General features: G+C 43.3%; 1 protein-coding gene across 2 annotated transcripts in view; it reads left to right on the top strand.

The window, feature by feature from the left end:
• Positions 1-2,294: 2,294 nt before the first annotated feature.
• The window catches only part of FILIP1 (filamin A interacting protein 1), a 187,881-nt gene continuing 177,476 nt past the window's right edge, over positions 2,295-12,699 (top strand). For both annotated transcript variants that reach the window (XM_084754261.1, XM_084754257.1), the window contains exon 1: positions 2,295-2,438. In XM_084754261.1, the coding sequence (XP_084610387.1) occupies positions 2,400-2,438 (39 nt within the window). In that variant the 5' untranslated portion in view covers positions 2,295-2,399. The remainder of the gene's footprint in view (positions 2,439-12,699) is intronic.

The raw sequence follows: 12,699 nt of genomic DNA on the forward strand, positions 1-12,699 counted from the left end.
TCCCTTTCTCCCATAGAACCTGTTCAGCAAGCACCTGGGATTCCTGCAATGCCTCCCCATGCAGTGAGGTAGCTCAGTGCCTTAGCCCTTCAGCCTGTGACATTCACCCACCCTAGATTTCCTCACCTGCCCCCAAAGTTCTATATAACTCTCCCTCACCTGGAATAAAACTGGCCTGCCTCCCTGTAGCTGGTCTTGGAAGGTTATTTCATTTGTGCTCACAGGCCACCAACCCCACAGTTTGTTGCCTCTGCACCTTTTTTCCTGAGGACCAATGGCCAATAACTCCAGGAACAAGTGAAAGCCACACCTTCTTCTTTTTTAAACATATACATTTATGTTATTACACATAAATAAAAAAATACATACAGCAGGAAGAACTATGAAACAATCAGGAAACATATATATATGTGTGTGTGTGTGTGTGTGTGTGTGTGTGTGTGTGTGTGTGTGTGTATTTGTATTTGGCAAACTTGAAGAAAACATCTTTCCTATCTTGTTGGGTCTAAAATTCTGAATGAAAATCAATATCTATCATATCTCATCTCCATTAACTTAAAACATCTATCTAGATCTAAAAACATCTTAACCCCTAACCAACTAAGCTTAATTGTAAGGCAAAGTTATCTGGTCTTCAACCCCACCAGAGACTTAAGAAGGAATAAAACTTAATTACCTGAGTGAACCAGAAGTGTAGGTTAGCAGCTTCCAAAACGAAAAAATTCACTGCCTGAACAGTCACCCAAAACTGTTGGAGCATCATCTTTACCCTTCTGGCCCAATATATCTGACAGACATATTACGAGGCAGGAACTATTGAGGACTTTCTTACCTTGTCTTGGCAGACTTTGGCCATCGACTCTGCCTGCATCCAAGCTTGCCATTTTTAGGCAGAATTCTGTCTTGAGCTACCACTTCCTATTTGAGAAAGGGTTAGGCCTACTAAGAACTTACTTAGTTGTCAGAGGCTTTTTTCAGAAGACAATCTTAGTGCACTTGAGCCTGTTTTCTAATTTGGAACCTGATTATCCCATCGGCTTTTCTTATTCTGTCTCACCACCTCTCCCAGGCTTCTTTAAGATTTAAGATTTATTCTATTCCTGTGTGTGTGTGTGTGTGTGTGTGTGTGTGTGTGTGTGTGTGCATGTGTGTGTGCATGTGTGTAGGAATACCTGTGGTTGCAGGTATCTGCTGGTAGAAAAAGGCTTCAGATGGTCTGTAGCTGGAGTTACAGGCAGTTGTGAACTGCCTGACATGGGTGCTGAAACCTGAACTCGGGTCCTCGGGAAGAGCAGTGCGTGTTCTTTGCAGCTGAGCCATCGTCCAGGCCCATTGAACATGTTTTATCTCAGGGCTCACCTCTCCGTTTCCTCCTCCTCTTCCCCTTCCCCTCTAGTATTGAAGAACAAGTCTAGGAACTTGCACATACTAGGTACATCTTCTGCAACTGAGCTATAGAATTGGCCCTTCATGTGTTTTTCTCAGGGCAGAGGCTACAGGAACTAAGGGACCTGGGAATCTTGGGATGTGTCTAACAGCTTCTGTGTAGAGGTGATACATAGTGAATATTCTATGATCAAAGTAATATATTCAAGACCAAAGTCAATGGGGATTTGTAAATATATTTGCCAAAGGGAAGGAGTGATGAATTGCAAATAGTGAAACAGTGTACAACAGCTTGTATTCATAATTTTTGTTCCTCTGATACAATAGTTGCTGTCTCTAACAACTGGAAGAGATGTATCACAAAAAGACATCGCTAATTGAGCCGTATTTTTTTGTCTCTTAGGACTTAAGGGTTGAACCAGGGGCATGAACATATTAGTCAAGCTCTCTACCACTGATTTCACCTTCAGCCCTAAGGCTTGAAATGTGAGATGTGTAACTCAGAATTGCAACGCCGTGTTTACAAAGATTGTCCTGGCAGTCGGAGGAGGAGAGTCAGGCAGCAGGGGGAGCTCCTCCGGTACCACACACAGAAGCCATTCTTCCCTCTAGGCTGTCCACTGGTGTTCTTAGACAAGGATATGACAAAAATGTGGCAAGCACGACAAATATTTCCTCAGTGCGTACTCGACTCCCACTACTAGGAAAACAAAAATTGTCTTTCTACTTTTTTTTTTCTTTTCTGAATCTCCTGTCTGACCAAATAAAGAGCATGTGTTGGTGGAAGACAATACTTCCCTCACAAATTCATAATTAGAGCTGCATTTTGAGATAAGTTAAATGTATAACGAGACAGTGCAAATGAGAGGGAGATGTTTGTGCACTGTCGTTTTTCATTTTGCTTTTGAGCTAACCCAAAGAAAGACATTTGAAAACGTTTTCCTGCTGCAGACCTGAATAATAGAGAAACAACTTTCACAAATTTCCGTCTTTGAAGTCTTTAGCAAACTACAATGCCCAGAAGCTTCTGGAAGGCAGTGACAGTGGCTGTGGTAAGAGTTTCCACTCATTATTAATATTACATTATTTCTCTAATTTGTTGTTGCTGTCGGTTCATTATGGCCCCTGTTAAATGCACAGCTCGGATTTGGGGTGTGAAAATTGGTAGCAGAGGTTTGAATTAGATTCTTTGGTTTTTGTGGTTAGCTTTATGACTTGGTTAAACAAAAAAGAACAGACGCAGCATGTACATTTGTCGTTCCCCAAACTGTTCACCTCAGAATTGAGATTGTACTTCAGATCTCTCAGGTCATGATTATGACATAAAATCGCATCGCTTCCTACTGAACATGTGGCTAAAATTAGAGCTAGCAAGGCAGAGGCAGTTTAAAACTATAGCCTCTAACATCTGGCATCCTACATACGTACTCAGCTGTTCTTCAATGCTAGGCACTGTGTGAGATGCTCTGTGCATTTGCTGCACCAGCCATTTAAAGCAGCTGCTCTTATTCTCCTCATTGAGCCATGGAGGGGAACAGCCTATGTGAAGTCAAGGAGAGTGAGGAGAACCTCACAGCTGGCACCAGGTAAAGCTAATGCTCAACCCAGAGCCAGGCGTGGTGGTGTACACTTCTAACCCCAGGGCTTGTGAGCGGGAGGCAGGAGGATAAGAAGTCAAGATCAGGAGCCAGGTGTAGTGGTGCACCCCTTTAATCCCAGCACTCGGGAGGCAGAGTCAGGCAGATCACTGTGAGTTCGAGGCCAGCCTGGTCTGCAAGGCGAGTCCAGGACAGCCAAGGCTACACAGAGAAACCCTGTCTCATAAAACAAAAACAAAAACAAAAACAAAACAAAACAAAAAGGAAGTCAAGATCTCAGCTCCATAATGAATCCTTGGCTGAGACTCTGTCTCATTACCTGCTGAACAACAACTTCATCTTAACATTTGAAAGCCACCTGGACACCACTATAAATCAGCCTCTTCTTTCAGATATGTTCTCTTTTAGTTTTTGTCTATATATATTGATAATTTGTGTCAGGTTTTTACTCCCTACCCTACCTGGCTGGAACTTGCTTTATAGACCAGGCTGGTCTTGAACTTGTGATGGTCCTCTTGTCTCTGACCCTCTGAGTGCTGAGATTACAGTTGTGAGTCACTACACTCAGTTCTGTGTTTTTACTTAAATATATTTATACTACATGCTATTCCACTTGTAGACCTATGGTAATTAACTCATTAAAACATTCCTATAATGTTTGAAATTTTCTACATTATAATTGTGATTTTTTAAGGCTCTATTTCTATACAATCTGCATCAAGAGCAGAAAAAAAAAACAACCCATAAAACCCATAAAAAAGTTAACATTTTAACTACAATTTTAAGCTTAGCAGGAAATCCTGTTTTAAATATGATAACATCAGAATTCTGTTGTATCAAGGTCTCAACACTATTCCTGGGCTCGATGACACACTGGACTTACAGAACTCAGCAAAGTGGCTTAACACAGGGTTATGGCTTAGCATGAAGATAAAACCAGCAGTAGGAGAAGGGATGGAGCTAAAGTCCAGTAGAAACCTGGCACAAACGTGATGGAGCCACCTCCTCTGAGGTTGGAGACATGCTGGTTTTCCCTAGCGAAGAGTGGGACACGTGCCCTTCCTTGCAGAGCAAGGATGCACTCTCAGGCTTTAGAAGCCAAGAGTTTTATTAGGGTCGTCAGCCTTCCAAAAGCCAAACTACAGTCTGGTCCAGACGCCTGAAGTGTACAATACTCTCCTGAGACACAGTGTTCCCAGGGTGTGGTCAGGAGCCAGCTCTTTGTACTGTGCAGGACCCGGGAAGCCATACCCTGCTCTACTAAGTCACTTGACTTCTGAAAAATCAATTTTAAAGTTAGCAGACAAAATAATAGGTTTCATTTTGATGTGCTCATCATATACATCAGTTTACTTCGCTCAAATTCTGAATTAAAACTTAGTACTAATGTAGACTGTTTTTAGAGGCCAGCTGTGTGATTTCAACTGTGATTTGAGGCAGGTGTCATGGCTCACACCTGTAATGCTGGCACCAAGCAGGCTAAGGCAGGAGGAAGGTGGATGCCATCCTTAGATACATACCAAGCTCCAGAGCAGCCTAGACTACAGAGTGCGACCCTGACACAAAACCAGACCAGACCAAGCAAAGCATGATGATGTTATAGTGTTTGACAGGGCTTTAAACTTTAAGCTATTTTACTTTTACTTAAAAAAAAAATTAAACACAGGGTCTTATTTGTATCCCTGGCTGGCCTAGAACTCATTGTGTAGACTAGGCTGGACTTGAACTCATAGAGATCCACCTGCTTCTGCCTCTCAAGTGCTGGGACTAAAGGTGTGTGCCACCACCACCCAACCTCAGTTTTTCTCTTTCACAGTAAGAGCAGAAAAACTATTGCAAGATCACATGGTGGTGGGCAAGATGCATGACAATTAAGCATAAAGTTCTTGGTGAAAATACATTGAAGATGTATTCTGTGTTTTCTGTTAAGGACTATTTAAATTACTATTACACTTACTATTAAGTTACTATTAAAATTTACTGCGTTTGTTCTTAGTTTCTTTAAAAAAAAAAAGATTATTTATTTATTTATTTATTGTTATGAGTGACCTATCTGCATGTACACCTGCAAGCCAGAAGAGGGCATCAGATCCCATTATTAGATGTTGTGAGCCACCATGTGATTTCTGGGAACTGAACTCAGGACCTCTGGAAGAGCAGACAGTGCTCTTAACCACTGAGCCATCTCTCCAGCACCCTTAGTTTCTTATAATGTGGAAATACCACCTGTAATGCATATTCACAACCTAGACATCTATAACCCACGATAAGAGCTTATTTGTTAAATTTGGGTGGGACCCAGAAATTTGCATTTTAAGCAAAGTGTCCAGGTGTTTCCTGACATTGGTGGCCCAAGGACAACATTTGAAAACCACATTGTACACTGATAACTGATAATCCTCTTTCCTTCCAGGTCACACCACACTAATGTTCAAAAAAGAAAGACAAATGGCCTTAACTTCCTGTCTAATGTCACTGTCTGTGGCTAATCATTTCACTCACCCCCATAAGGCCCCAAGCACCTTCATTTATCTGTTCTCTCTCTCTCTCCCTCCCTATTTCTGTCTCCCTCTTTCTCTCCCTTTCTTTCTTTCTTTCTTTCTTTCTTTCTTTTTGTTCTGAGAAAGGAACTCACTTTGTAGACCAGGCTGGCCTCGAACCAAGGAACTCACTTTGTAGACCAGGCTGGCCTCGAACTCACAGAGATCTGCCTGCCTCTGCCTCGCCGAGCGCTGGGATTACAGGCAAGCTCCACTGCATTGAGCTAGCACCCTTTGTCTTAGTACTCCCTAGAGCAGTGGTTCTCAACCTTTCTAATGTTTCTATCCTTTTGTACAGTTCCTTACGTTGTGGTGATCCCAACCATAAAATTATTTTTGCTACTGTTTCATAACTCTAACTTTGCTACTGTTATGAATCATAATGAAGATATTTGTGTTTCCCAATGGTCTTACGTGACCTCTGTGAGAGGATTGTTTGACAGCCCCCCAAAGGGTCAAAACTCAACAATTGAGCACCTTACCCAAACGGACCCTTTATACCTCTTTCAGTAGTTTGTGTTAGCAATTTTGGACCCCAACCACTTTTTTCTTCTTGGAACTGTGGAAACAGTAACAAGACCAAGCCAGGTGTAAAGACAGTAACTCTGTCAAAAGTGGCAGAAATAGGAGATGAGCTTGTGAGTCAGCCTCCTGATCCCTAGGGGGTGTTCGGAAGTGACAGATTTAGGGTAAGAGTCAGGCTCAATGGCACACACTGACAATCCCAGCCCTAAGCAGACCGAAGCAAGAATATCAGGAATTCAAAAGCTTGCTAGGTTGCACAGTGAATTCAAACCCTGCCAAGGTTGTATGAGGAGACCTTATTAAAAACATAATAAATGAATGAAATAAATGGGGGAGACAGGGTGAAATAGTTATTCTTTTCTGGAAATGAGGAAATTTCTAGAAATTGGGGGCGTTACCTCTTTTTTACCCCTCTTATAGTTCTTGTTGGTTGTAATCATGGCAATGTCAACTGTCATGGCAGCTGGACATGGATCACTAAGCACACAGACACTTTATAATGACGGCGGAGGTCGATCTCTCTGGCAGCCATCTTAGATCCAGCAGGTTTCAGCTAACCTCACATGGGATTTCTGGCTATAGATGTCCTGTCATCAGGGCAGGGGAGAAATCCAGGTGGGTCACCTCTGAGTTGGATAGCACTTCCCTTTACAGTTTGCACCTAGTGTAATCATGTAATTGTGGTCGCCTAATGTTCTTGTCTGTCCATCCTTCCCTGTCTCCCCTTGCAGGGGATCTGCCCCGCCCTCATTCCATGTGGCCTGGCCTGGGCCTGTGGGAACAGCAGCAAGGCTGTTAACTAAGTACTATTCTTACCTTCTAGGCTCTGGGGCCTCTAGTGAGCACGTCCCGGTCAAGTATGGTATCCTCTAAGTTGGGAAGGGTTTATATGATCTAATTTGCTTAGTGGGTAACATTCCATGGGGCTTCCAGATAAACACCAAAGAGGGAAGTAGGTCTTCTGTTTTTCTGAGGCTGCTGAATGGAAAATTATAGCTCTGGAATTTTCCATGGTCATTTCCATCTTCTGTAATATGGAGGAGATCATTCTGTGGAAATCCACAGAAGTCCACATGCAATGAGAAATAGAGACACAATTTGAGGAGAAATAATAAAAATGCTTTGAGTTCTGTCTCATTGATGTCAGGGAGACCTACCTCATTTTCTACTCTGGTTCTTCTCAGTTATATGAGTCAATAAATCTTTGACTTCTACTTTTTTGCTTAGTGGATTTGTTGTTTAAATTGGTGAAAATGGATTGGAGAGACGGCTCAGCGGTTAAGAGCACTGTTTGTTCTTCCAGAGGTCCTGAGTTCAATTCTCAGCAACCATATGGTGGCTCATAACCATCTATAATGAGATCTGGTGCCCTCTTCTGGCTTTCAGGTGTACATCTAGGCAGAGAGCACTGTATACATAATAAATCTTTTTGTAAAAAATGGGGCCAGTGAGATGACTCAGTGGGTAAAGGTGCTTGCCATAAAGCCCGAGTACCTGAGATCAACCCCCTGGGACTCACATAGTTGAAGGAGAGAACCAATTCTTTAAAGTTGTTGCTTAGGGCTAGAGAGATGGCTCAGTGCTTAAGGGCACTGATTGCTCTTCCAGAGGACCCAAGTTCAAGTCCCAGCACCCACATGGCAGCTCACAACTGTCTCTAAGTCCAAGATCTGATGGTCTTACATAGACAAACATGCAGACAAAACACCAATGCACATAAAATAAAGGTAAATAAAAATATTATTTAAAAAACGGAAATTGTTGAAAAGTGTCTCTTGACTTCTGCACACACACTGTATGATGTGTTTGTGCCCCTCCCCACGTAAATTAACAATTGTTAAATGCTGAAATGACACAAACATTATCTTACGGTTTCATAATCAGATGGGCAATATGTGTCTCAGTGGGCTGAGACCAGGCATCAGCAGGCCACGTGCCTCTCCAGAGGCTAAGGGAAGATCCATTTTGCCCCTCTTTTGGGTGGCTGGCAGACTCCAGTTCCTTGTGGTAAGGAATGAAGTCTTCTACTGGCTTCACCTGGTGGCATTCCCAGCCTTGAGAGCATGCTCCTTTCACTCTCACAATGAGCAAAGCATCCCTCCTGGGGCCCTACTCCTAGCATTACAAAACACACAGTTCTTATTTGAGACTCGTAAAGACTGAGTTCTACATACATGTTCTTATTTAGTGTCTCGTTGGTCTGCTTCAAATGTAATTAAATAGATGGACCAATGACAAAATAATAGTGGATTCTGTGTTTGTTGACTTTGGACAGGGCACTTAGCCTCTCAGAGTCAGTTTTTCATGTAGAAAATGAGAACGCTGAGTTAGAGGATTTCAATGCCCTTACATTGTATTTACTTTATGTTTCTGGTTTTTGTTGAGACAGTGTAGTCCCTGATGGCCTCAAACTTGTGGCAATCCCACTTCCTTTTGCTCCTCAATGCTGCTTTCTGGCTGGGCTTCTTTTACATTTTAAAATGCAGTCTCCAAGCTGGGCATAGTGGTGCATGCCTGTAATCCCAGCACTCAGGGAGGCAGAGACAGGTAGATCACTGTGAACAAAATGAGTCCAGGACAGCCAAGGCTACACAGAGAAAACCTGTCTCAAAAAACCAAAAACCAAACCAAACCAAACCAAAAACAGAACAACCAAAAAAAAAAAAAAGTGAAAAAGAAAAAAGCAGTCTTCAACATGAAAATTTAATTACCACAGGAAAGATGCATTTTTTGTGTGCTTTGCTTTTTTTTTGCCTATATAATCTTTCTGCTTTATAACATTCTTACCAAATAAGATATCATTTATTATTATTATTATTATTATTATTATTATTATTATTATTATTATTATTATTTTAAAATTATATGTACATGAATGTGTCTCTATGTGGGTTTGTATACCTGAATGTAGTACCTACACAGGCCAGAAGAGGGTGCTAGATTCCTAGGGCTGGAGACAGGCAGTTGGGAGCCACCTGGTGTGGGCTCTAACTCTGCTCCCCTGGCAAAGCATCATGTGCTCCCAACCACTGAGCCATCTCTCCAGTTAGTACTATTGTTCCATAGCATGACATTTTGCAAACTTTTTTTTTTATCTACAGATACTTGAAAGATGAGTACAAAGAACTTCTATCTATCTCTAAACTGCCCTTGTGACACATTATAAACGTTACTGTGTCAGGGATGACAGTGTCAAACCACATGGGCAAACATATTTACTAAGCCAGAATACACATAACATGCTTTAACAAAGGAAACACGTGGCAATTCAGAGACACAACCAGTGAGGGACTGGGAGTCTTGTAACAAGTAAGAGCATGTTCCTGGTCTATCTTATTGCCTGTTTGTGTGGGGTTCAGAGCTGGAGTGTAAGTGGGCTCTCAGTATCTCAGAAAGCAGTACATTTTATAGTAGCAGTTGTCTTTCTTGAGAACAGTCATCTGGGGTAAAATGCCATGGGTCATTGGGAGTTAGGCGCTGGATGTTTGTAAAGGACACCACAGGTCAGTGGGGTCAGGCGAAGGGTGGATATTTCTACCTTTCTTGGCTCTTTGACTCTATAAATATGTATAAATAAAATGTATGTGTTCAATAGCTGATTAGGTCCTCATAGATAGTTTTCTTCCTCATAAACAACGCTTATAAAGACACACCGGGGATGGAAACTGCCCAACTCTAATTCCTGTTATTTAGGATGTTGCATATCTGACTTTGTCGTATGGTTTCCTTCTGATTAGATTTAGGTAACGTTTCTTCAAGGCTGATTTGTAGTGATGTGTGCTCATTGCACTTCCCCAGGAAGCAGGGGAAGGCCGTTTTCAGTAACTGATGATGTAGTGTGCTTCTTTGGGCAAGGTCATGCAACAGAAGGTTTTCTTTAGAGGGGTTTTTTTTTTCCCTGCTAGTTTTTCTTCCTCTGTGGATTGGTAAGCATTTCATGGGGCGGGGGTTTTTCTTTCTTTAAAACTATGTTAACATAGTACTATCAATTTCCCCCATACCCCTTCTTTCTGATGGTAATTGTACCCAGGGCTTTGCATATGCTAGGTAAAGTACTCCGCCATAGAGTTATTTACTTATTATGTATGTAGTGCTCTGCCTGCACATACACCTGCAGGCCAAAAGAGGGCACCAGATCTCATTATAGATGGTTATGAGCCACCATGTGGTTGCTGGGAATTGAACTCAGGTCCTCTGGAGGAGCTGTCAGTTCTCTTGACCTCTGAGCCATCTCTCCAGCCCCTACCATTGAGTTACAACCTAGTGTCAACATGTAGCTCAGACTGGACTTGAACTGTGTGCTCTAGGCTTGCCTCAAAATCACCATTATCCCCCCTTAGATTCCCAAGTGCTAGGTTAACAGGCAGGAGCCACCGGACCTAACCAAGTGCTTATATGTATTACTAATTATTTTCTTTAATCAGTTATATTAGAGGCAGTTTTCTTTTTGAGGCAAGATGTCATGTAACCCAGGCTTGTCTCAAACATGTTATATAGCTGAGGGTGACCTTGAACTTCTGAATTTCCTGCCTTTACTTCCCAAGTGATAGGATTAAGATATGAACCAATTAAGATATGCCTGGCTAAAAATGGTCATGTTTTATTTGTTTAATTAAGTAATTAAGTTTCTGTACTGTGCTCTGTGTGTGTGCATGTATGTGTATGTGTGTGTGCATATGTGTGTGTGTGTGTGTGTATGTGTGTATAGATACATGTACAAGGACACCTATTGTGCCTGTGGAGGCCAGAAGAAAATCTCAGGGGTTAATTCACTTCATTTTTAAAATGTTAATTACTTTATGTATATTTTATGTTTATGAAAGTGTATGCATATATATATATGTAAGTGCACTGCATGTATGTAAGTGCATTGCATGTATGTATATCTGGTGCCTACAGAGGCAAAAAGGGAACTAGGTTGGCTGGACAGCTGTGATCCATCATATAGGTGCTGGGAACTGAACCTGGGTCCTCTGCAAGAGCAGCAAAGGGCCTTGGCAATGCATCCTAGTTCTTGTGACTTCTTCATTCAGATAGCTAGCAACTGCCCCAGCTCTGCATCCTGGCAAGTCTGTATGTTGCTGCCAGGCCCACAAGTGCATGTACTGTTCTGTGTTGATGATGCAGATCTTGCACTCTAGCTCAGGGATGAGGGCTCCTGTGTGCCTGCCATGTTGCACCATGAGACCTGCCGTTGTCACTGTAGAGGTGGTCACTGAAGTAGAACACGTGCCACTCTTGCCATCTGTCAAAGGAAGCCAAACAGGATACGATCCTAGTGGAGGAAGCCCTTCTCATCAAGCTTTCGAAAATGTTTGTGGTCGGTGAAAAAGTTGGCCTTGTCAGTTTGGATGCTGACTGCATAGATGAGCAGCACCCATCAGACTGAGCGTGTGCCGCAAGCCTTTGTCCTCAGCGCTGAAAGGACTCTTGGTGATGAGGAGCAGCTGTTTTAAATGGCCACCAGGTGGCTCCCGGCTGCAAATGCTTCATTCCGTCCCAAGATGTACCTTTTCTGGTCTGGCTCAGTCTCCTGGTACTAGAGGTCCTTCACGTGTGTAGTGTATATCCGGGTGGCACCCTTCACATCCTTTTAGAGATGGACTTGGTCAAACTCTAGGCTGTGGCCCAGAAAGTAGTTGTCACACAATGGTGTCTGGCAGTGAGATGTCCATGAACTGCTTGATAAAAGGGCACTTGCCATAGAAACCGCTCATCTGGTATCAGTGGCATGTGCTGGGGGCCACCATATAGGTAGGCCATTTTGTCATCTGCGACATCTGAGGAGCCCCGTTGGGTGTTCGCAGTTGTACATAATAAAGAGCATCAGTTTTCATCAGAGAGCTCTTCTGAATGTCACAGTGGAGGCCACTGATGGCAAAGCTGGGGTCATTGTCATACTTCTGAATCCCCTCAGGATACTTGGGGCGCTCTATCGGGATGCTCCATGTGGCACTGAAGAGCTCAGGGCACAGTGCATCTGTCTATTGGGCCAGTGTGTAGTAGTAGACAAAGCCATAGATTTCAGAGTCACTCGGGCTGATCTCAATGTTGGTGTTGATGGCTGCTGGGTTCAGGAGGCCGCAGACCTCTCGGGGCAGAAGGTCATGCACCATCCTCCGTTGGTCCTGGGAAGCAGCCCATAAGGGCTAGCTGAGGCAATAAGCTCGGGGACCCTGGGAGCCGCAGCCAGGGCAGGCTGCTTGCAGTCCTCCACGGCCTCTGCCTAGCAGCCGGCATGAGCAGAAGCCTGCTGTCCCTGCACCGGCCACACCCCTGTTCACGGCCCCGCTGGCCGGCCACCCTCTGACTGTAAGATGGGATTTTTTTTACAATTAATTTATTTTTAATTTCTGTCAGTCAGTTTCAGACCCTGGAGTTTCAGACAGGTGTGAGCACAGGTGTGGGTGCTGGGGTCCTCTGAAGGACAAACAATTCTCTTGGCCACTAAGCCACCTCTCAGCCCCGGAAGATGGGACCTTAAGGAAGGATGGAGAGGGGAAAAGAGAGAGGAACGGAATACAGGATGCATGAAAGCAGAAGTGAGGCTGTGGGCAAGGGAGAGAGATTAGCAGAGGAAAGCAAGGGGTGGGGCAGAGCCCTGGGACACAAATAAGAAAAGCTCTATGAAAGTGCTATGAATAAATTGT

Source organism: Acomys minous, assembly GCF_964271855.1.
Source record: "Acomys minous genome assembly, chromosome: 13".
In the NCBI taxonomy this organism is placed as follows: Eukaryota; Metazoa; Chordata; class Mammalia; order Rodentia; family Muridae; genus Acomys; species Acomys minous.